The 22,447-nt window shown below is 37.2% G+C and overlaps 1 protein-coding gene across 5 annotated transcripts in view; it reads left to right on the top strand.

Moving 5' to 3' along the window:
- ADAMTS9 (ADAM metallopeptidase with thrombospondin type 1 motif 9) overlaps positions 1-22,447 on the top strand; it is a 153,105-nt gene that overhangs the window by 35,723 nt on the left and 94,935 nt on the right. For 4 of the 5 annotated variants that reach the window (XM_087923609.1, XM_087923611.1, XM_087923612.1 and 1 more), the window contains 3 exons: positions 1,852-1,993; positions 6,865-6,972; positions 15,069-15,214. In XM_087923609.1, coding sequence (XP_087779735.1) covers positions 1,852-1,993; positions 6,865-6,972; positions 15,069-15,214 — 396 coding nt within the window. The remainder of the gene's footprint in view (positions 1-1,851; positions 1,994-6,864; positions 6,973-15,068; positions 15,215-22,447) is intronic. The other variant, XM_026721947.2, reaches the window with a different exon arrangement.

Here is a 22,447-nt window from a genome sequence, read left to right as displayed (position 1 = left end):
ATTCGGATTCTGCTTGGTACATTCTTAAAATACACACTGTATTCTTAAAAAAAGAAAAAATTATAAATGTATAATATAATTAAAACAACATTCCATTCCAATTCAATTCTATCATTAATATTAATATTCATTAAAGTCTTAACATCTTTAACATTACTTTTCAATTAAATATCATACTTCTATGGGAACAATTATAAGCTTTCCATAGTTAATTCCCACTCCTTCACTTATATTTTATAAAACATTAACTAATTAAAATGTTCCTGTTCCTTCCTAATTCAATTTTCTCATTTATTTTATTTCACTTATTTTATTCACAAACATTTCACTAAATTACACTAACTATTTTATCTCTCATTTTAATCATACATTGTTTCCAATTTTCTAAAGTTATTTCTATTACTAATATAAAAATACAATCTTATGTACCTTTACAGAATCCCTTTTTCAGTTAGATTGTCACCCATTATCTCTAAATAGGTCCTGTTTCTCTACATCTTGCTCCGGTCCTTTGTAACTTCTTTTCCTTTCCTTCTTCCCTCTCTTCTCCTCTCTCCCCTTTTTACCCCCTTGTCTCTCTACCTCTATTTCTCTCTTCTGTATTCCCCTCTTCTGTTGTTTTCCAGTATTATACTTATTTTTCAAATTATTTTTCTTTTCTTTGGTTGTTTTTTTAAGTCTTAAATTCTCAATTCTCTTTCCCCACTTTCCTTTATCCCCACATAAAATTGCTTGTTCATTAAAGATGGCTTCTTCTTTGTCCCAGTCTTCTTGTTTTGCAGTCTTTTCTTGTTGTTTCTCATAGTTCCAAATCTCCATTTCTAAGAATTGAAAAACTAAGCCAAAAGAACCCTTCCCTTCTTGTGCATCTTCTTTGTACTTTTTAAGTTCCATTTTCAATTCATCCAGAAGTAGTGCCATTGTATAAATTTTTAAATAACCACCCGATTGATTTTAGTCATTCAAATATAATAACCAAGAATCCAAAGATCACCAAATAATCCACATACACGCAAGCTGTTTCTTTTTTGCTCTTTTTTTCCCCACTTTCTCTTCATGGGGTTACTATTTAGTTGCAAAGTTTCAGTTAAAATGTATCTTTTAGAAGTCTTGTTGAAGTTTTACTGTAGATTCTTTTTAATTCCAGGCAGTCTCCTCCCTCTTCCAGATCCTGCCCTTATTCTTTTTCTCTCCCTTCCTGCTGATGAAAAAGAAAATTTTTAATGTCCAGAAATCTTTATTATTCGTTTGGCATTTTGTTTTCTTTTCAGCTTAATTGCCTATTGATGTCAAAGCGGATTTTTCCGATTTCTTATTTAAGTCTCTTAGTTGTCAGTATAGGGAAGGAGAGAGAAGAAAAAAAAAAGGCAAACCTTTCCGTTTTCACTTTTCTTTGCTGCTTCCAACTCTTCTTTGGGAGCAATGTTATTTTTTGTAAATTTAAATTCCAGGGTACCTTAGTTGTTGCTTTTACAATTTAACCCAGTCAGCCAAACCTTTCACTTCTTATCTTCCTCCTGCACATTCTTTTCCGGTTGAGTTCTTCTTTGAGGTGGCCATTTCTGACCACCGCTGCAACCGCCTTCGGAAACAAGCATTGAATTTTAATATATACTATAGTACTATTCTTAAGAGCAGGTGCATGTCACGAAATGCAGCATTTGATGGCATGATAGTGATTGTTCAGTTGACAGCAGCTATATGAACTGAATGCTTTACTTACTGCGGGAAAAGTGCTATCTGTTCAGTGTTAATATTCTCCTGATTATCTGTTAGTGGGAGATTTTAAAATAACCTTAATCTTCTGCCACACTACAGTAGTGAAGATAACTGTAATGCTTTTCATTCTAGCACTGGATACGGGGAGTGTTTGCTTGATGAGCCTTCATCAAGGACCTACACTTTGCCTCAACAACTTCCTGGTCACATGTATGATGTCAATAAGCAGTGCGAGTTAATTTTTGGGCCTGGAGCTAAGGTTTGCCCTTATATGGTAATGTGCTTTTTTTTACTTCTTTGGTTTGCTTATAATACGAACAACTGTTAGGTTTATCAAAACGAAAATGCCTGCTTGGTATGCAAGATTTGGAACTGGAAAAGGACCTTACTTCTGAAAAAAACATTATGGTCTGACCAATTTAGATTTCAGTTTTTAAATCCCAAAACAGGTTTCTACAATATTCAGCCTTGTTGTCAACTCATAAAACACTTCTATACCAATTTTAGAGTTGCCACTTGTATATGTCCAGTGATTTGAGATATGTACAGGCAGTCCTCGACTTACAACCATTTGTTTAGTGACCATTGGAAGTTACAATGACACTGAAAAAGTGACTTGTGACTATTTTTTACACTTATGACTGTTGCAGTAACCCCATGATCATATGATCAAAAACAGATACTGGCATCTATTTATGTCAGTTGAAGCATCCTGAGGTTATGTGATCACCCTTTGTGACTTCTGACAAGCAAAGTCAATGGGGAAGCTAGATTCACTTAACAACGTTACTAAATTAACAACTGCAGTGATCCACTTAAGAACTGTGGCAAGAAAGCGTGCAAAATAGGGCAAAACTCATTTAACAACTGTCGTCCTTAAGCAATGGAAATTTTGGGTTCAGTTGTGGTTGAAAATCGAGGACTACTTGTAGGTGAATGGATCACCACTCTCAAACAGCACCATCCTTCCTTCGGGAATTTTGTCAGCCTTCCCTCGTATGGCCCATGCATTCCATGGCCCAGTGCAATAGTTCTCAACCTTGGCAACTTTTAAGATAGCTGGACTTCAACTCCCAGAATTCCCCAGCCACCATGCTTGCTGGAGAATTGTGGGAGTTGAAGTCCAGACAACTTACAGTTGCCAAGATTGAAAAACACTGATCCATTCTCCATCACTGGAGGTTTTCAAGAAAAAGACTGGACAACTATTTGTTGGGATGGCATATAACTGTGATGGCAAACCTATGGCACAGGTGCCACAAGTGGCACGCAGAGCCATTTGTGTGAGCTGCAAGCAAACTTACCTCACTGGGCATGCACGCGCCTCAAAGCTGATTTTCGGCCTCCCAAAGGCTTGAGGAAGGCTTCTGCAGGCTTTGCAGGCCAAAAACTAGCCCCGTTTCATCACTTCCTGTTTTTCCAAAAATACCGGAAGTGATGAAACGGGGCTAGTTTTTGGCCTGCAATGCCTGCGGAAGCCTTCCTCAAGCCTTTGGGAGGCTGAAAAAGGCCTCAAACCAGCCAAAAATCAGCTGTGAGGCGCAATACAGGTAAGGGGGTGGTGGGGATGGTGGGTGAGGATTACACATGCATGCATAGCAGGTGGGGGGGCGCATTGCCTTCTAGGTGCTGGCACACAAGTGCAAGCATGCAAGCGTGCACAAAAGTTTTGGCAGAGGAGCCCAAAAAGATTAGCCACCACTGGATATAAGAATTCCTGCCTTGGGCAGAAGATTAGGCTAGAAGACCTCCAAGGTCCTTTCCAGCCGCATGATTCTATAATTTTAGTGAAAGAAGGTTATAGCAAAGTACAGGCTATGCCTGAATAATTGCGAGAAGGCAGCTATTTGGTCAGCAATTGAGATTCTTGCAAGCAATATTTTTTCAAAAAAAGGTTCAGAAGGAATTTGTCATTGTATGAGTGTAATAATCTTTAAAATTAGGTTGCGTGTTGAATTTTTGAGAGAAAAATCCATTAGCATAAAAAGTAGGGAGCTTGTTTACAGACATTCACCTCCACCTGTTTACACAAGCAAATATTTTAACAGAGTTGCTGTTTTCTTTATACGGCTATGAAAGAGCTGTGACTGTTGCTGTCACACTCATGACCTCTTGATTATTTAATCAGGATTGAGGTGACATAGAAATGACTAATTAGAGGAGTTGCAGATTAGATGCATCATTAGTTTTATCAACAAGTGTAAAATGTCTTCAACAGTCACACTTACAGCATATACGGTATGCACATATACTGTAATTTCGGCTTTGAAAGGTGGAATCTGTTTTTGTAACTTGGATGCATAGATTGGGGCTTGATGTAGACATCTTTCAGAAATGTGGGGTTTCTAGCTCTGAATGTTAGAATTTCATACCGTTTCCCCGAAAATACAACCTACCCTGAAAGTAAGTCTTAGCTTGATTTTTACATGTGTGCCCAATATAAGCCCTACCCCCCCAAAATAAGCCCTAATTAAGATCCCGCTCACTCCAGGTTGCATGGGTAAAAATTAAGCTAGGGTGGGGATAGGGGAGGTGGAGCTGCCCTACTACTTACCTTTGGACAGTTGTAGCCAGGCTCCTCACACTCCAACACCTGCCTTGCTGGCCCATTTCTTCTGCAGCCAGCAAGGCTGGCAAGGCTTTCCTGAAGGCCTCTGTAGCTGATAGCAAAGCTCCAGATCGATTTCAGGAAAGCCTTGCCGGCTGCAGAAGAAGTTCCTAAAGGCCTCTGATAGCGAAAAGGAGGCCGGGGGGTGATGCACGCAAGTGAGGTTAGTCAGGGATGACATAAGAACTGGTGCCTTTTTTGGTGGCAAAAAAATATAAGACAGGGTCTTATTTTGGGGGAAACATTGCATTTATTTAAACAATAAAGAATAACCTAATCTGACTGAGTCATATCAACCATTATGTGACCTGTGAAGCAATAGAGTTCTTGAGGATCAGAACATTTGGGGACATTTATTATCTCCAGAGGAGAGTGGCCACAGAGAAGTTGCATCCTTGAGACTTTACCCTCCTCATCTCTTATGGGTAGGGCATGTGCTTTTCTTCAAAGATTGCACTGAATCAACCATATCTAGGGTAGGAAAGATGTTCCATGTAGTTACTTGTGCTCCAAACCATGCAAGACTTTAGGGGTAATAACTAGCATGTTGCACTGGATTCAGAAGCAGAATGGTAACCAGTGCAACAATCACAACATAGCTGGGTAGCAGATGGGCCACAGCATTATGTACCATTTGGAGTTTTGGGGTTGTTTTCAACCCAGCCACATATACAGGAAGTTACAGTAAACCAGATGAGAAGTCCCTCATGGCCCTATTCTCCATTTATACTATAATAGGAGTTTAGAATCCTGAGGACTCCAAATTACAGACCTATAATATAATCCAGAATCAAACTTGGAATGAGGCTTCAGCCAGGAATATTACTGACAACTCCTATATTTCAGGGTTTTAATCTCAGCTTGTTTGATCCATCCAGGCCATTACAGCTAAGATTTCTGGGGGTTCCCCTGGTTTGCTTTAGGGATATCAGTATATGACTGGGTGTTATCATCAGATGATAATTCCTCACTCCAGACTTAGAGATGACTTCATCAAGTTCAGTCAGTATTGAACAGCATGGAGGCGAGAACCAACCCCACCTAGAAACCAAAAGCAAAATTGTTCTTCTCTCAAAGAACAACTTGTTTGAGATTAGGTCTCCAAGCCTCAGTTCAAAAGTGTATTGTGGTATTTACTTAAAGTGTATTGGCTGTGTAACTGGGGTGGTTGGTGTTGTCAGAGTCATCTCAGAGTCAACTCAAGAGATCTGCTAGGATCAGGAGGATGTACACATCCTCTCTCCAAGGCCCCAAAACATCATCCACTGGGGCAACAAATGCCATTTCTGTTCCAAGCTAAAACCTGAAGCCTGACTCCAATGGTTCTAATAAATTTGTTTCCCCTAGAATCCTCTATATCTGGATTACACCCCCACCCCCACCCCCCCGGCAGTATCTTCTCTAAAATCTTCCATAATAAATTGGAAATTGGTCACTTGTTATCCAAAAGAACTGACTTGAGAAGTGGCTTCTTCTCAAGGTGTATACTGGGTGGCAATCTTCAATTCCATCGCCATCCTCATAGGTTAGAGAATGGTGAGTCATGCAGCATAGACATGCAGGATTGCTAGGAGATTCCCTAAGATTTAGCAAGATATATTCATCTTGTTTTGATTTCTTATTCATACACATACAGATATATACAAAGATGGAATAAACAGAATGAACAGAATAGAATTATTTTAAATGTACATTAATCAGCGTACATAAAAATAAGCAACTTATCCATGAAATTTCCCAGTGTCTACTCAGTAGTGATCTATTGAACTTAATAAAACTTACTTACAAGTAATTGTGAATTCTAAATTCTACCCCCTATGTTGTGTACAACCGAGAAAAAGATATAGCCATTGTAAATAGAAATTACAGAGAAAGCTGAGTGAAATTCTGCAGAGTTGCAGCTTATATCTGTATTTTTTTTTAATAAAAATAGAATAAGAAAAATAGAATAATAAGACAATCTCTCTCTTAGGAAATAGTGACTGATAATCTATGTAAGAGGTTTTGTTTCAATGGGATTGATTTGAAAGCATAGGATGCTTAAGTCTTAATAATTTGGGGACCATCTGCCTTTCTCAGCTGTAGCATATTCAACTCTTTCTTAATAATTACAAAATTTAAAAATAGAAACCATTAATTACTTCAAGGAAAGAGAATGCAAGTATAATCCAGATGGAGAACAGTGTCAAATATTTCAAGAAGAATCTTGTCAAATTTGGGAGTCATAAAAATGTTCACTATTTCTGATTTTCAGGTTTTGTTCATTTTGCACTTTTTTCATAATGGGATTTCTGAGCATTTTGTATGGGCACAAGGTTTCGCTTTTGAATCAGGAGGTTTAAGGCACTTGAGCCAAAAATGTCAGCATTTGCAACCTTAGCCAAGTCACTTCCTCTAGTTTATTGTGCTCATTGTTTATACTTCCTTTCTCAGTGATGGTAATAACACCAGGGAGATAATCTAAAATAAGTATGTGGCCTATAGCATATGTTATACTGGCTGTTGAGTAATGCTGAGACCATTTAAAATCACTTAAGCAGAAGCAGTGCAGAAGACTATGGTGCATTAATGATGATGGAGCTCATAAAGGATGTCGTACGCAACACACACCATGGGCAGATGGGACGGACTGTGGCCTTGGAAAGGTTAGTTGGTCTCTTTGCTCTATGTCTTGCCATTATTTATGTCTTAGATTTTTATCCCACCTTTATTTTGGGGGAAATAACTCAAGGCGGCAAACATACTTAATATTCTTTCCTCCTATTTTCACCACAACAATTTTATGAGGTGGGTTGGGCTGAGAGAGAATGACCGGCCCAAAGTCACCTCACTGGGCTTTCATGTCTAAGGCAGAACTAGAACTCACTGTCTCCTGGTTTCTGGGCCAGCACTTTAACCGCTGCACCAAATAATGGTATCTGTTCATTGAGAATATCTTTAACCATTTCATTGTTTGACGGCAGCATTTTTAAACTGCTCTGTCATCAGACTGTACTCCTTCACAGATCACTTCCTATTTCCCTATTCACTAGGAGAAAAAGCTCAACTTTTTTTTTGGAATGAGATTTTTTTTCCTTTCTGTAATATCCAGCGTTATACTGGTGACCATTAATAATGGGGCTGCACGAAGACTACTTTACAGATTATTTCTGTGAAGGATTCTCCTATATCATAACGTTTTCTTTTTAAATACTGTTGAAGGCAACATCACTCCACAATTAATTTGGAACAAGTAGGTTGAGTGTAGCGTACTGATACAACATCTGGAGCCCAGATCCCTCAATTGGAGAAAGTTTATCTTCCTTTTAAACTATTTCTGTGTTTTCTAACCAAAATGAAGCAAAATGTTTTGCTTCAGATCTGCAGATTTTAAAACTCATGGGTGTATGTAATCAGTAAAAAACAAATAAAGAGAATACATTTTAAGACCTAAAACCTGAGACACCAAAAAAAAAACCCAACCCTGAAATTAAACCAACAACGTTATACAAATATCTGCTTTAAACCTCTTTCCTATAGCAGACAAACTCATGTGATGTGTTAGACATATTTCATGTGTGAGAACACTGAGCTGGATAGTATTAAACCAAATAATAATCCAAATTCTAAACTTTTCAGACAAATATCTGTTATACAGTATTTGTTTACTTCAGGGTTATCATGCTGCTGCTATGTTATAAAAAGCAGATATATTTTTCAGAATATGATTATGCCATTGCATTTGCGCATCTAAATGGGAAATATAATCTGTAATAAGCTTATCATTGTTGGGAACTCAGTCATAATAAAATTCTCACAGGAAAGGGCTTGCTTTCTGTTACTTCTAGTTGCTTAAAATGTCTTGTATCAATCCATTTGGCAATGGGCATACTTGCTTTTCAGCAACTTTAGTACATATGGAGCTGCAAAGTATTCTTAAGGGATAGTGCTATCTCAATTAACATCATGTATATGTTTTTTTGTCAGCTGAGGTATTAACAGGCTAGTGCAGAAGGATAGTGAGTTGATTTTCTTTAATTTTCAGGCTGTCTCTTCCATTTGGAGTCTACTGGGTGCCCATAAATGGTGTGCAACCACTTATGGCTACTTATAGCCTTTTAGAAGGCTGACTGATTTTAAACTATCCAGATCAGAGATGTGAAGCCAAACTAACTAAAAAATACTAGACTTAGCACTGCATCCCAGAACAGCCTACCCTACTATTTACATTCCTTGCTACTGCGCTATTTAGTATGATAGTTTATGCATAAAAAAAATCATTCTGCAGATAAAACATTTTCTGTTGAGATATTGTAATATCTAACATGTAACTGAAAAATAGACTGATTGTTTTCCTTAGAAGCTATCACATTTTGATTTATTTATTTTTCTGGATCGGTAAATGGGCACAGCCAAAAGAATAGATCACCCAGTCTTAACAAATAAACTGCAAGTCCTTGATAAAGAGAATAAGAGCTGTTTTTATTTGCAAAATATTTATTGTTATTATTATTGTTGTTGTTGTTGCAATGCAAGCTACAAAATTTCAGGGTTTATCTTGCCCAGCCACCTGAATTGCACACTTGTCCTTATTTTATTTTATTTTATTTTATTTTATAAAGCAAGGGAAAGACTGAAAGCTTCTGGTTCTGTTTTGTAACCAGTTCTGTTTTGTAAGCAATTACCTGTGATATCTGAACTCAGAAAACCATTGTCTCTTTAAATTCTGCTATTAGAAAAAGGATTTGACAATATGACTTACCTTAGTATTTGTATTAAATGTGTATAAAATGAAAAAAGAAAAACCAATGGCTTGCCATGAAGTATTCATCAAAGTAGATCCACATCCTCACAATCCTAATAATGGTATGATTAATTATTTCTCTTGGTACAACATGAAATAGCTTCATTATCATGAAAAATACTGCCTACTTTAAAAACAAAGTATTTAGAGGTGTAAAAAGTGTGCCTGAATTTAAAAGGCAGCATGTATGTGCATGTAGAATGTATATTTGTGTTTCCACATCTACTTTAGAAATAATAGAAGTTTTGTTTTTGCCAACTTGGCTTTAGTAAAATTCACTCATGAGAATACCACTTCAGAGTAGGACAGTAGGACAGTAGACTGCTCTGAGGACAATATGGCTAGACACTGCCGATGAAATAGATTCCATTTCTTTAAAAAGGTATGATACTATTTCGTTTGAGATCAGAGATAGCGGTGGCTCAGTGACTAAGACACTGAACTTGTCGATCAGAAAAGTTGGCAGTTTGGCCTTCGAATCCCTAACACCATGTAATGAAGTGACTCCCAGCTCCCGTTACTTGTCCCAGCTTCTGCCAACTTAGCAGTTTGAAAGCATGTAAAAATGCAAGTAGAAAAATAGGGACCACTTTGGTGGGAAGGTAACAGTGTTCCATGCGCCTTTGGCATTTAGTCATGCCAGCCACATGACCACAGAGACACCTTTGGACAGTGCTGGCTCTTCGGCTTTGTAACAGAGATGAGCACCGCCCCCTAGAGCCAGAAACGAGTAGCACATATGTGCGAGGGGAACCTTTACCTTTATCTTTGAGATCAGAGACAGGAAAAGTCACATAATTTTTTCAAGGGAAGCAGTGTTAAACATTTTGTCTTAACCATACAGGTGGTCCTTGACTTACAACCGTTCATTTAGTGACCATTCAAAGTTACAGTGACACTGATCCTTTTTCATGCTTCTGACCATCACAGCAATCCCCATGGGTCACGCAACTGACTCAAATTTATGATGGTTGCAGTGTCTCAGGATCATGTGATCAACCTTTTGCAACCTTCTGACAAGCAAAGTCAACGGGGAAGCCAGATTCACGTAACAACAGTATTACTAATTTAACAACTGTGGCGATTCACTTAAGAATTGCTGCAAGAAAGGTCATAAAATTGGACAAAATTCATTTAACAAGTGTCTCACTTAGCAATAGAACTTTTGGGCTCAATTGTTATGAGTTGAGGATACCTGTACATTCAAGGAATATTAACAACATGTTGTTAGAGCATATTTTTGGTAGGAGCAAGTTAAAAGAAAGAACATTTTATAATTTATTCTTATGTCCAGAAATTTCAGTTCAATGCTAATTTATTTTAATTTTATTGGCATTATTATTTTTGTTCTGTTTCTTTTCATGTACACTGAGTACTTCTGAACCAGGGACAAATTCCTAGTATGTTTAATCATATTTGGCCAAGTAAAGTATTCTATTCAATTCAATTTCAGTTCAATTCAATTTCAATTCAATTTATATAATTAAAACTCACAAAGTTTCTAAGGCAATCAGAGAAGATACAGTAATGATGTCCCTGCAACAATAGAACTGCATACAGCATAGATCTTGGGCTTTCTGTTATATGGTGCATAGTTCTGTGTTTACAGTATAAAAATGCCCCTACTTTAAAAGCCATTCATTCTAATTTTCTGAAAACCATTCTTAACTGTTCCACACTTAACTTTAAATGCCTTTGGTTAGCTTTTTTGAGTTAGCCTGGGATTTCACTATCTCAGGTTTGGCTGAAAAGAAATCCTTTGGGGTGAATCTCTGCTTCATTTTATTCTACTGAATAGGTTTTCCTCCCCTCTAAAGAAGCAAATAGATTCTGATCTCACATATTGTGGCATCTTACCACAGGCAATATGATCTCTTGGCCCAGACTAATTGAACTCAGAGGACTTGGGATTTACATGCAGAAAATGAGAGTGCCCAAATGATCCATCCCTATTATATGTAATTTGAGGTTGCTACTTCTATAACGACCTGAATATCTCACATAGGAGACTTTTCACCTTGACTTGAATTCGTGCGATGGCTAATATGGAGACTCTGGGCAAATATATTAGTCTCCCATATAATAACCATATGTGCTTCTGCTCAGATACAGAAGTAGAATCAGTAATTGCTACACTGCATGTTGTATCACCCTTGCCATCTGACCCTTATATAAACCCTTTGCCCATCCCATGTGCTGAATGCATCTAAGAGGTAACATTTCAGTCAAGATACCCTGTTCAGAGTATATACAAATACCAAAACATTGCACTTTCCATTTTTTCTGTGTTTCTGTTTTTTAACTGAAGAGACTACAAATGTTGCTTTAGGATAATATGACAACAATAATAATTAGTGAATTATTCATAGATTTATGTTATTTCATTTGTCAACATGGGTAGAGCCATATTTTTAACATTTGAATTTCTTTTTCCCATTTGTGGTGCCATTACATTTTTTTTAAAGTTCTGCTCTTTGTTTCTGCCAATCTAAATTTAATTGTCCCTCCTGCTGTCACATAAGCATATGATACTGGATCATTATAAAAGATGGTTTGTCTATCAAAATCTAGGCTACCAGCTTTCTCTCTGTGATTTTTGTAAATCAAAACTTAATTTCCTCTGACATCTTGACATGATATATTTAAGTATGAAGGAAACTTTGAAATATCATAAAAGCTGGATCTTATCTATGAAATATACAAGTGGCGGGGAGAATTTTAAGATAAACATGTTTTCTAAATCACTGTATCTTAACAAAATCTTTTGAGTTATTTTATGCATAGCTTTTTATTCTTTTCATATTCAGTTGCTGCACAATGACTACAATACAGCATCAGCTAATAAATTTTGCATCTGAAAAATATGGTAGTAGAAATCATTAAAAGTCTGTATCTGTTACAGATTTTCAAATGCCAGTGCCACTGAATTATCTATTATTATTAATTACGTTGAGAAACATAAGTATTTCCAGAGTAATGGAATGTTTTCCTAGTTTCAATTGTTTCAAGTAATTTCAATTTTCTAAAATATTTATTACCTAGCCCGGATATCTCTAGCTTTTTAAAAATGTATTTTATTGCATATGTTTATTTATAAATCGCTTTTTGTAGTACATTTAAAAACTGCAAGAAGAAAGAATTGTAGTAAGACAGCAAAGTAATAGATTGACATAATTTTGGATACTAATGAAAATTAATCTGTTTCATTCAGAATAAAACTATCTCTCTCAACTCATTTGAGAGCAAGGAAGGCTTATCTTTAGGGAAACATTTTACAAGTATAACCATAATGAGCCACAGTGGCGCAGTAGTTAGAGTGCAGTACTGCAGGCTATTTCTGCTGACTGCCGGCTGCTTGCAATTTGGCAGTTCAAATCTCACCAGACTCAGTCTTCCATCCTTCCGAGGTGGGTAAAATGAGGAGCCAGATTGTTGCTTAGAGAGGGCTGTAAAAGCATTCTGAAGTGGTATATAAGTCTTAGTACTATTGCTATAACAATCTGCTAGCCCTCAAGGTTAGTCCAGACAAGAAACATAGCAATAAATCCAGCTCTATCTTTATTGGAAGGTTACATTTAACAGAATCTTGCAAGTCTGAAAGTACCCTCTTGCCCTCAGTTTTACTCACACAAAAACTAAAGGGGGGTTCCTTCTGACACAGCTTTGCCACCTCTCCTCCTTCAGATTCAAATTTCATTTATCATTTATATTTAGGCTGCCGCTCTTCTTCTTGTTTCCCAGGTCATTACCACAGCCATTACAAAATTAGAGAAAGATATATTTCAAAAAGATTGTAATGTGTGTGTGAAGAAGAGATCATCTGTTGTATTTTAAGAGGAAGTGATACGCTACAGGGTCTCTGACTTACAACCATAATTGAGCCCAGTATTTTATTGTTGTTGTTGTTACAGACATATATCTCCATGTGGCTGCACTCAGTTTTACATCTGTTTATATTATGCTCATTAAGCGAACCACATGGTTGTAAGTCTGAATTTAGCTTTTTCAATGGGTGTTCTTTGCCAGAAAATGGTGAAAAAAAGTTGCAAAATGCAATCACCTGACCATGGGATGCTGCAACCGGTTGTAAATCTGAGTGCCCAACATGTAATCGGGTGGCTGCTGGTGGGGTACAGCAGTCATAATTTCAAGGATGGTTTGTAAATAACTTTTTAGAATCTGTACTTGTAACAGTTGTAAGTTGAGGACTGCCTAAGGCAGGGCTGTCAAACTCCTGGCCCATGGGCCAAATGCGTCATGTGCTGGACATGCCCACGCCCAGTTAAGCAAAGGGGAAAAGAGTCTCGATATGTCACTTGACGATGTGAATTTGACACCCCTGATCTAAGGTAGACCCCAGCCTAGTTGAAAATTACAGACCAATCTCCTTGTGCTGCGTCACCTGTAAAGTCATGGAATCAATGATTAACCAATCCATTATCCTCCACTTAGAGACAAACAACCTACTCTCCAATAAACAATTTGGTTTCAGAAAAAAACTATCCTGTAATCTGCAACTCTTACACTGCAAAAATATATGGACTACACAACTCGATCAGGGCAAAGCAATAGACACAATCTACATAGACTTCTGTAAAGCCTTTGATTCAGTGGTATATGACAAACTACTCCTAAAACTAAAATCTTATGGTATCTCTGGATACCTGCATAACTGGATAGAAGCATTCCTGTCAAACAGACAACAGATGGTCAAAATTGGAAGTGTCCTATCAAATTCTGTACCTGTCAATAGTGGTGTCCCCCAAAGCAGTGTTCTAGGACCAGCTCTCTTCATACTCTACATAAACGACCTCTGTGATCATATTAAGAGCAACTGCGTTCTCTTCGCTGATGATGTAAAGCTGTTCAATACCACAGACAATACTGCTACCCTTCTAAAAGATCTTGGCTATGTATCAGAATGGTCAAACAAATGGCAACTTCAAATCTCAACAAATGAATGCTCTGTCTTACATATTGGCAAAAAAAAAACAGAAAATCAAATACAAACTGAATAGTCAAGACCTTGTTGATGATCCAAGCTCTGTAAAGGACCTTGGAATACTCATCTCAAATGATCTAAATGCTAGAGCCCACTGTAACTACATAGCCAAAAAGGCATTAAGAGTTGTTAACCTAATCCTACGTAGCTTTTTCCTCTGGTAATATCACACTATTAACTAGAGCATACAAAACATTTGCTAGACCAATACTCGAATACAGCTCATTAGTCTGGAACCCGCATTACGTATCTGACTTTAGCACAGTTGAGAAAGTCCAGAAATATTTCACAAGAAGCATTCTCCATTCCTCTACTCGTAGAATACCTTATGCCACCAGACTTGAAATTCTAGACCTAGAAAACCTTGAATTATGCTGTCTTCGGTCTGATCTAAGTATGGTATATAAAATCATACATTGCAATGACTTACCTGTCAATGAATACTTCAGCTTCAACCATAACAACACAAGAGCACACAATAGATACAAATTCAAGGTTAACTGCACCACACTTGATTTCAGGAAATCATGTATTCATAACTATGTATATACTTATACCTATTATCTTGTAAGCAATTGACAAATCAAAATAAATAAAATAAATACATAAAATAAATAAAGGTAAAATTGTTTGTTCTTGTTATGATGGTGAGAAGTCACTACTTTATTTTTTTTTTCTTTCCGTTATCCTTACTTTTCTTTCTTTTCTGTTGTCTCCTTGTTTTTCCCTTTTTTCCTTTCTTTTTTGCACCGTCTACTCTTTCCTTTTATTCTACTTTTTTAAAGTTTTTTTTTAAGCTTGTATTGCTGCAATTACAATCTTTAATAAAATTGCTATTAAAAATACTGTAATATGCTAGAATGAAGCCTAACTGTACAATAAAATAATCTTGTTAATAGTTTTCTCTCTCTCTTTCTCTTTCTCTGTCTCTGTCTGGTCTCCTGTCTGGAATTTAGCATTGCAAGTATGGCCACTGTGTTCCCAAAGAGCGAGAAGTACCTATGACAGATGGGGTTTGGGGCGCATGGAGCCCCTTTGGAGTTTGTTCACGAACATGTGGTGGAGGAATTAAAAATGCCATTCGAGAATGCAACAGGCCTGAGTAAGTACAAAAAGTTAAATATTACAGCTCTCTTACCACAATTTTAGGTTTTGTAATAAACCCATTATGAATGGGCAGCAACCTGTCTGTTTGCTGCCCAGCAAGTATGTTTCTTCTTACTATATGTGTGGAATCTGGATGAAGTATTTAACAACTGCATTCCTATATGAAGCATTGGGAATAAACTAAGTTTAAGCTAGGATGAATTGTGGACTTAAGCGTACTGACTTCTTGAGGTTTACTGCATATAATACTACATGAAGTTGTCTATTTCTGACTTGTGGTTAGCAATCATCTGAAGCGGGAGTGAAGCTGCCGTGAGTAGGCCATAAGCATCAGAAAGTTGCTTGTTCGCATGACAGAATTCCTGGCTTTAAAATAAAAAATATGGAAGCAGCCTGTTAGATGACAAAAATAATGAGGAAGCTATAACATATAATGAACACTCTTCTCTGAAAACCCCAAATGTATCTTGATAATAAAATATGCTGCCCCACAAAATATGCAGGTTTTTCACAGAACAGTAGGGGGTAACACTCTTTGTGAAACCCATTTCTTAAAGAAGCTTGCCAGTTGGCTCTTCTGAATTTAGTTTAGAGCAGTGATACATTTTATTTTAATTTGGAGTGTTTTATCGTGGTTGAGTCTGTTTTTATGCTGTTGCTAATTTACCGTGTTGAATATTTTAGAATGTTTTGAAACATCATCTGCTTTAGAATTTTATTGAGGGACAGGATATAAATTCTTATAATAGATAGCTAGATTAAAAGACGAATAAATAAGAACACTGTATGAAAGGCATTTTGGTAAAATGGATCAAGATATCACAAATGATTCATGTAAATAGGATTATGAAGACGATGAACAGATGGCACACAGGCAGACATATAGTATATGACAAACAGATTGTACACATGCATACGTATAGTGTACATACTGGGGACAGCTGTAATCCAGTGAAGTGTTTCAACGTGCATGCAGTGAAACACATGTTTTATTGCATAGGTTGGTGTATGTATAGGTTTGTATTTAGATTGGAAATTGCCCCAAATTGGGATTAAATCTGAAATGCATTTATGAAGACTGAACCCCCAAGACTTTATTTCATTGCCAAAGCTCAACTCTGAACTAATGAAACTGGGACTTAGTTCAGAACTGCTCCAGCAAAGCTGTGATTTGCATTGGGGGAAAAACAGTCAAATCAGATATTTTTCTTAGAAGTACAGCTAGAATGGAAAGTGGAGAATTTACCTCCCCTGCCTGCTGCAGTCTTGATCACTTGAGACTTTCAAGAAGAGATTGGACTGCCATTTGTCAGAAATGGTATAGGGTCTCCTGCTTGGGTGGGGGGTGGGGAGTTGGACTTGATGACCTACAAGGTCCCTTCCAACTCTGTTAATCTGTTAATCTGATAATCTGATACTACTACTACTTCTTCTTATGCCATATCCGGCATCGGATGTTGGCGATCCTATTTTTATCAACAGCCGCACGAAAAAGTGCTGCTGAGTTTTGTCCAAAGCAGTCCCTTAGATTTTGAAACCATATACATATACTTATTTCAGTTTATTTATTTTATTTATTTATCTAATGTATATAACTGCATATCTCACAAGCAAGTGACTCGGTGGTATACTACAAAACTAAATTTGAACAGAATAGAATACTTTATTTGGCCAATTGTGATTAAACACACAAGGAATTTTGCGTGTGGTTCAGAAGCTCTCAGTGTACATGCAGAACAACAGAATAATAATCATAATAATGATACCAATGAGAGGAGGTGGTAGAAAAGATGAGAAGGATAATAATAGCCATTCCACATGGGTAAATATACTTAGGCATAAGATAGTACTGTGGGAATTAGGTGTTCAGTAGAGTGATGGCATGAGGGGGAAAAACTGTGCCTGGTTGTTTTGGCATGCAATGCCCTTTAGCAGCATCCGAGAGGAAGAGTTGAAACAATTTATGCCAGGATGTGAGAGATCTATAGATATTTTCTCAGCTCTCCTTCTGACCCTTGCAATATTACAGGTCCTTAATGGAAGGCGAGCTGGTTGCATTTGTTTTTTCTGCAATCCTAGCCATCCGTTGAAGTCTGTACCTGTCCTGTTTGGTTGGAGTACCAAACTAGACAGTTATCGAAGTACGAATGACAGAAGCAATAATTCCTCTGTAAAACTGTATCAACAGCTCCTGGGTTGAAAGAATAAATATTTAAAATTATTATCATTAACAAATATTAAGAACATTTTAATTTAGCATTAAACTTAAATCATAAAATAATGCTAATGCTAATGCTTGAGTATCTTTGCAAGTGTCTTTTTTCATTTCTGCTTGTAGGCTGTCATCATATCACAAATTCTTTGAAGCCCTTTGTGGTCTCCAAAGAATAATCTCCTGTAAAGAATAATCAACTGCTATGATTAGGAATTATTCCATTTTCTACTGAGAACTATAGGCAGTCCTTGGCTTACAACCATAATTGGGACCAGGTATTCTGTTGCTAAGTAGAAAGTTATTAAGTGATTTTCACCCAATTTTACCACATTTTTGCCATAGCTGTTAAGTGAATCATGCAATTGTCAAGCTTCCCCCATTGACTTTGCTTGTGAAAATCGGCTGGAAAAGTCACCAATAGTGATCACATGACCCTAGGATACTGCAAATAAATACATGCCAATTGTCAAGGGTCTGAATTTTGATCACATGACAATGGGGGTGCTTCAGTGGTCCTAAATATGAGGACCAGTTGTAAGTTACTTTTTAATGCTATTGTGACTTTTGAATACTTGCTAAACAAATAGCATTGCCTTACTTCTCTGGATTTTTGTCACAATCAATGAAAATAGACATTTTCAATAGAGTATTACAAACCCATTCAAAAATGTAGCATTCACAAAAAACAAATCAGGAAAATATTATATAGGACTGCTAAATGTAAATGCAAACCTGTGGAGGACCATAAAATGCTAGCAAAGAGATGCAGAACCTTTTATTTTTTGCTGCCATTTTGCTAGCTGCCGAGACCTTTGCAGTTCATGCTGGAGAACCCCTGCTTTAAGCCAGCAGAATCAAAACAGTGAATGGCTTTTTTTTTTTTTGGTACCAACTTAAGAAGCTGTTACAGATTCTGCAATGTGGGTAAAAAGTGCTTTCCTCAGATGAGCAACAACCCTAATGACACCCAGCTCAGCTATTTTCTTGGCCTGAGTTGGAGAATATGGTATACAAGGCCTGCTCTGGGGTAAAAAGGAATTACGTAATGTCTGGAGAAAATAAAGTCTTATAAATATTGCTTTAATAATCTGCTTCCATACCATATACAGTCATGGGAACTGGCGTTAGTGTATGATTTGTCCTTCTACAGGACTGACCCTCCCAAGCACAAATCATCTCAAGATAGCACCTACATTAGGACCATTCCACTGTTTCACTGCTTACATTTTATTGTTTATGGTGGCTCTGAGTAAGCCATGATACCTAATACATCAAGGCAAACTTCTTTTAGAGAGTTTTAATCAATTTGCTATGTAAGGAAAAATTTAAAGACTCTTTAGATTGTCTTTTCCAAATTGGTCCTTTTAGAACAGTTGGAATTCACCATAGATATACAGCTGTGAGATGTTTTGCTTGTTTTGGTTCAACCTTCTGGTTGGAGAAGATTCCTAGAATATTGACACCTTTTTGTGCCTGCAAACCATGACCATGGTTTTGGGGAGAATAAGGATGGCGGTTAATGGTACACCGCTGCAGAGAGGCAGAAATATGTTGGTAGAGGCAAAAACTACAGACTCTTTCTCTGTTTTTACACCTATCTGCCAGATGTCACGAGAATTCTGTCAAGTTGGTGTTATAAGATTGTTAATTCATGGTTGGGAAATACATTGGGAAATACATTTATATTGGGGGGAAGGCTGTAATAAAGATGTTAATGACATGGAACAAAATGTCATTTTGTTTCATATTTAAAGGCCTTAAATATATTTTTTCAAATAATTTTTGCATATGAGATACAGCATCCATTCCCAAACACAGGTGTTCAAATGAATAATATTGTTTATAGTGACGGTGGAAGCTTATGCCAAAACTAAGAAAAGGATACAGAAAAGAGTGAATTCATTAAGTTCCAAAAGTCCCTATGCCTGACAATATAAATATATGGTTTCTAATATACTGTACTACTTTTTATATAACCTGGAAATGATTCCAGTTTTAAAATAGGAAATACCTCTAGGCCAGGGGTGTCAAACTCACTGCCTATGGGCTGGATGTGTCACATGCTGGTCCCACTCCCACCCGGTTTATCAAAGGGGAAAAAAATCCCATGACACCACCATGATGACTTGAGTTTGACCCCCCTGCTCTAGGCTATCTCAATAAAACTTAGTGAATAAAAGTTAGGACTTCACAAATGTTTTAAAATTTCTTTTGGTTCACAGTTAAATATCAGTTTATGGGAATACAGTGTGAAAGGAATTTACCTTTAAAATAGTTTCTCATCTTTGCAACTGGAAAATTATACTTTGCAATAGATGCATGCTTGGTTAATTAAAAGGAAGCAACAACAGGATTAGGTGACATTGAATTTCATATATATATATATTGCAAGATTGCAATGTAAAGGTACTTTACTTGCTAATAAGCTCTATTGAACACATGGAAATTGAATTTTTTGGGGGGGGACATGAATAAAGAACTAGGATAAACAGCTTCACCCCTTCCTGTCTTCTGAGAGTAGAGATGACAAACTGGTGGTTTATCATTGTCACATCTTCCCGTATCTGCAATCACAATTTGAATGAAGATATGTAACTGGTAAAGCAGCTCATTTCTCATTATTCAATTCCTTTTGATCAAGCCTTTACTCTCTTCTTCATATTATTGTTGGGATGGGTTGCATTAAAATCTGGAAAAGTAATGGACAAAACTTCAGTCATATGGAGCATTTACATGCATTCTGCTAAAACCAATATTTTTTGCACATATCTTCATTCAGTATATAGATGTTAGAGGCAGGGAATAGCATCAAAATAGAGATACTCCTCTTTTTGTCTTCAGTAGTTAAGTCTTGTATCTGGCTACCTCCAGCCAAATGTTTGATACTCAAACTTATTAGTTTTAAGAAAAGACTATAAAAGAACTTGATTGACCATCCCTAAACCATAAGATAGACTTTGGCATAATAATCTGTTGGTTAATGATTCATGATGAAACATTAATATGTTAAAAAAAGTTTATTTGTAAAGCTCAAGTCAACTTACAAGTCATGATACAACAGAGATCTTCTAGGCCTTTTTGAAGTGGGATTAGGTTGAGATTCATGTTTGCTTGCTTCTAAGAAAAGCAAGATTAAGCCTGAAATTTTCCAAAGTCTCATAACTTCGTTAGACTATCTAGGAGCAAGAAATGGAAAAGAAAGCCATTTCAAAGCAGTACGTATTAACCTATTCATCTCAGTTGACAGAAAGTTCCATCATAGCACTCTGAAGTTTGTAAATGCTAGCTTGGAAGAAGAACCTGGCATTGTACAGTTAGTGACAATTTTGTATACATATTATGTTACAAAAAGCAATATTGTATTAAAAAAACAATATTACCTCTGATGTTAAAAAAAACCAATATCCTAGGGAGAATAGTATTCCTTTCAGAAATTATTGTAGGTGGCCTTCAAACCTAGTTTTAAATTAGACAATTCATTATTGATAAATTAAACAATCCATTATTGTTTACTGACGTCAGATTAAAATTGCATGCCATCTTAATTAAAGTTATCTTAGTATCATGCGTAAAAGTTTTCAGGAGAGATTGTTTATGCATACAAACCTCATAGGTATGTTTGTTTTAGAAATAGATTCCCATATAATTAATTATATGACTTGCTCCAGGCATCACTGTCTTTGCAGAGTGGGAGGGGCAGAATGCAAATAGTATGGTTTATATAAGTGCATCAAACATCAGGATGGATGTACATAACAAGCAGGCTTGTGTTGTGATGTCACAACATACATGTAATTTTCCATTGTTTTTCCTCTGGATGCTTACATAAATAGGTATGGAATTACATTACACCTTTGGCAATTATAATGGCACTAAATGAACCCTTACATGACAGTCCAATGTTGCAGTGCCCCTACAGTTATGTGATCAAAATTTAGGTGCTTGGCAATGTGCCTACCCTCACGACAATGGGAATACTGCAAACAAACACACACACACACACACACACATACACACACACCCTTAACGGTAGACTCCTCAGCTGCCTAGGAAACTTCACACACACTAGAAGGCCTCAACTGATCGAGCAGGCCCAACCAGGTGCAGGCTCCAATCTCCCCTCTTTCACGAAAGGCCTGGATCTTCTCTTTGCCCACCATGCCAGAAGGCACCAGGTGCCTACTCCTAGATCCAGTTATCTTTCCCTTTCCTTATGGCTGCTGACAGGTGTGTCCAGTTGATGTGAGGCTCAGCTAGAAAGCCTGGAAGAAAGACATCTTCCTCATGGTTAGAGAGACAACCTTTCTTAAGGGTGGCCAAGAACAGGAACTGGCTTGTGCTGGGACATTCTGGGGATGATGAAGAGGAGGCCAGGGAGAAGCCTAGGCTTTCTGGGAGTGTGGGGAGAGAGGGGGGAGGGAGGGTGGGAGAGAGAGAGGAGGCCTGCATGCCCCTGGGTCTAGCCAATTGGCATAATGGCACAGGGAGAACCTACTGCTGGGACCTGGCTGGCCAAGTCCTTCAGGGCCCCAGTAGGTTTCTGCTTACAGTTGGGTGCTGAACCTCCCAAGACTTCCCCCTTAGGCACCTTTAACAACTGCAATGGGGAGAGCTGGGATTGTGGTCACTGAGCAAGGCAGTCATATGGATGTCTCATTTGACAAAAAACATGTCTTGCAACTAAGATTCTGCTGTTGTAAATTGAGGTCTCTCTGTATTTCCTGGCACATTATTAAGCCTTGGAAAAGAAATGAAAAAAAAAAAGAATTTTCATATTCTCCGTAAATGATGAGCAAGATATGAAGTACAGCATGCAAGTTAAATATCCATTCAGGGCATGGATTGGATTTATGTATGTATTTATTTGTATCCTGCCTTAATTATATCAATAACTTAAGGTAGTGAACATACCTTTCCTTCTCCTATTTTCCCCACAACGACCCAGTGAGGTAGGGAGTGCTAAGAGAAAGTTATTGGCCCAAAGTCACCCATTTGGCTTTCATGCCTAAGGCA

The sequence above is a fragment of the Pseudonaja textilis genome, chromosome 2 (assembly GCF_049901715.1).
Source record: "Pseudonaja textilis isolate UNSWEBS1 chromosome 2, rPseTex1.2, whole genome shotgun sequence".
In the NCBI taxonomy this organism is placed as follows: domain Eukaryota; kingdom Metazoa; phylum Chordata; class Lepidosauria; order Squamata; family Elapidae; genus Pseudonaja; species Pseudonaja textilis.
Note: the sequence above shows the minus strand (reverse complement) of the source record. Positions and strands in the feature narration are given on the sequence as shown.